The sequence below is a fragment of the Neoarius graeffei genome, chromosome 19, assembly GCF_027579695.1.
Source record: "Neoarius graeffei isolate fNeoGra1 chromosome 19, fNeoGra1.pri, whole genome shotgun sequence".
Classification (NCBI taxonomy): Eukaryota; Metazoa; Chordata; class Actinopteri; order Siluriformes; family Ariidae; genus Neoarius; species Neoarius graeffei.
In genome coordinates this window covers 3524231-3527341 of record NC_083587.1, presented here as the reverse complement: position 1 = coordinate 3527341, position 3111 = coordinate 3524231, and the positions used below count along the sequence as shown (strand labels likewise).

The 3111-nt window shown below is 36.5% G+C and overlaps 1 protein-coding gene across 1 annotated transcript; it reads left to right on the top strand.

The window, feature by feature from the left end:
• The first annotated feature begins 422 nt into the window (after window positions 1-422).
• Window positions 423-2717, top strand: LOC132868092 (coiled-coil domain-containing protein 106-like). The gene is made up of 5 exons (XM_060901048.1): window positions 423-537; window positions 898-1041; window positions 1438-1448; window positions 1589-1676; window positions 1975-2717. Exons 1-5 carry the CDS (start codon window positions 423-425, stop codon window positions 2289-2291), a joined length of 675 nt encoding a protein of 224 aa, XP_060757031.1. The 3' UTR covers window positions 2292-2717.
• Window positions 2718-3111: the final 394 nt, after the last annotated feature.

The following is a 3111-nucleotide window of genomic DNA, read 5'->3' as shown; positions in this document are numbered from 1 at the left end:
AAGTTCTTACCAGCTGTAATGGTCCCTGCCCCTCTTCTTAGTCATCTTCATCTTCTTGTGACAGATGCGGCATTTGATTTTTTTCATGAGGAGTTTTTTTTTTCTGAAGGAATTTAATTAGCTTTAAAGTTTTTCTGGTTGAACTACCTTCAAAAATCAGTTTTCTCACTTCGTTTTGCAGTGTCATCCTGGTAGTCACTTCTCTTTTTTCTCTTCTTCCTTTGCTTTTCGCGGGCAGATCAAAATAAAACCTCGCGAGAAGCGCAAACAAGACAAGAACGTCGTGTTTGCGCTTCTCGCGAGCTTTTACTTTGAAGACAGACGGTAAAACCGACACTTCCAGTTTAACCTAACGACTGAGCCAACTTCTAGACATTCTCTGGCCTTACGTTGAGCGTCAACATTCTGGTCCCGCATGCGAAATGGAGGGAAAGGAAGAAACATCTTCGTCCTCCAGGAGAATGCAAACCCGTTCTGGACCTCTAAAAGATAATGCTGGCAAGAGGGGCCATTGTGATACAGAGGATGACTCTTCTGGTAAGTTTTAACTGCAGCTAACTAGTTTGTGTACATCCAAACATGCAGAGCAGTAGATATGCTAGTTAGCCAAAGCTAGCTAGGCTATATGGAAGTAATAGCTTCTCTCTTTATGTAAATAATATAGCTTCTCTCTTTTCTCTGATATGTTTTTTATGCTGCTGTTTACATTTTAATCAACAGCATGGTGATTTGAATCAAATACGACGGCTGTTATTTGTAACAAAAAGTACCACATGGAAATTAGAATTGGAAGTCTTAGATTACCACTGTATAGTCTAGATTAGAATACACCCTCCTGTAAAGCATAATCCGTGACTAGTATTAAGTTTTAATTTATGTTTTTGTTATTTCTGTCAGGTACTGTGCAAATGGCCCCCACTGCCAAACTCCAGAAGCACAAACATGACCTGGAGCTGGCTAAAATGAAAATAACTTGTCAGGAAGACTTGATCAAAGAGCTAACCAAGGGGAGAGACTTTTTAAAAGACCAGCTGTCTCAGAGTAAGTCAGTGGTGTTCACCAATATGTTGAGTATTATGCTAATTTATTTTATTGCTCAAATCATGGCGTTTTGTTTTTTAGTTGATTTTTTTTCTTAACTGATTTTTTCATACATGTGAATGAATGTATGCGCTCCCTTTAATTTTTGTTTTTAATCTTTACTTTGTCCTATTTAACCTGTGACAATTACATAACGACTCTCATGCTGCTATACAGTGCTGAGTCCAGTACATCTCATCTCATTTAAGTGTAAATAAATATGTACATTTTGTGTCCTAAACAACCGATACCTTCCTGTTATAATAGTTCAGTTGTACACAATCTATTTCCAAACAGTTGAACCTGTCTCCTAACAATCTATTGTGATCAATATTTCATTGTGTTGTCTTCATACAGTATCAAGAAATGTGAGAAACCCATCCCCTGAAGCATCCACATCACATGCTAATTTTTCTGCATCCTCTAAGTCAAGTTCAGAGTCTACCGACCCATCCACAGACACTTCAGACTCATCAGTCTCCTCAAGTTCCTCTACTTCTGATGATAGAGGAAGAGGAAGAAGAAGAACACAAAGAAGAAGAAGGGGAAGAAAGGAACAAGGGAGAGACGAAGCAAACGGAGCAGTATTTTAAGAGGTAATTTTATTCATGTAAATAAAACTAAGATTTAGAAGATACAGTAGTTACTGGCTATTTATTTTTTTGTTGTGTGATTTAATGTTATCTGTTCCAATGATGATGAGTGAACTTGCAGGTAAAGGTGAAGTAACACTATGAAGTCCAACTATGTGCAAGAAAGCTGGTACACTGTTTTGCCTGTTAGAAATGCTGTTAGTTTGTGTTACATAGTAAAATTCATGAATGGTTTAAGGTTATTCAATGGAAGATCCTTTATGTCACAGAGACTAATATCTACTCTCTTCTTTCTCATGAGCTCGTGGACCAGATGAGGTAATTGCACGTTACCGGAAGGTGTTGAAGGCCTATAAGAAGAAGAGCATCACTGCTGCTTGCAAAATAGTGGGAGTAGATCGCAACACAATTACACTGAATGCACCAATTGCAGAGCTTTCCATTGCTGCCCCTGAGAAGTTTGCTGAATTCAAAGAAGAGCATTCCACAAAGCAGAAGCTTGGTGATTTTGCTGGGAAATGTTTGGATGGCATCCGTGACAACCCAGATATTGAGCGTAAAGTGCAGGCACTTAAGAAGGCAAGGCAACTGTTGCCTGTTGGAAAGGGGGACTTTTGAATTGTTTGATACACATGTGAAACATGTTCATGTTCAGTGAAATTAAAATCTACCTCAGATTTATGGTCAATTTAAATGTTCAATCACCTGTTTTAGGTGATTTATGTTTTTGTACATTTTACCTTTTCCTTGTGCATGATGAACCTTTAATTTTTTCTTGAATCGGCTTTGAAAGATTTACCCCCACAGTGTTGCCTTAAATGACTGACCTATTATGAAAGATTAATCAGCAGTAGCCAAATAGGACTGTTCATCATTCATCACCTTATTTCTTTAATTACTCCAATGTCCATCCATTTTGTTGTGCAAGGCAGGTAGTTGGTGTGTTGGGGTGAAAAGAAGCAATTTTTTTCATTATTATTTTATATTTTTAGGAAAATATGCTATAGCAATAAATAAAGACATGTGGCTTCACTGTTGAAAAAATGTTGTCTTAAGCTATTTTTCCTTCCATTATACAGTATCAGCCTTGACCACATGTGTTGTTCGTTCCAGATGTGGAATTTGTGAAAATCATTATCCATAACTAAATGCATAATAGAGGATTTATTAGACTTATTTTAGTAAAACAATCAAAAAAGTATTCTTAAAGGCATAATAATGCACAATAAAAGATTTATCAGTCTTAATAAGACACTGTTCCTGCTTTAGATCTGGTACCTGCAAAAAGCACAGTTAACTGTAAACAAGTGCAGAGTTAACTTATAATAGATGAGCAATAAAACGTATATTAATAAATCAATTAATAAAGATTAATAAAAGCATGACAAAGATATAATAGTTGGGCTAGTTGAGTCAAAATATGTGTTTGTAATGTTAT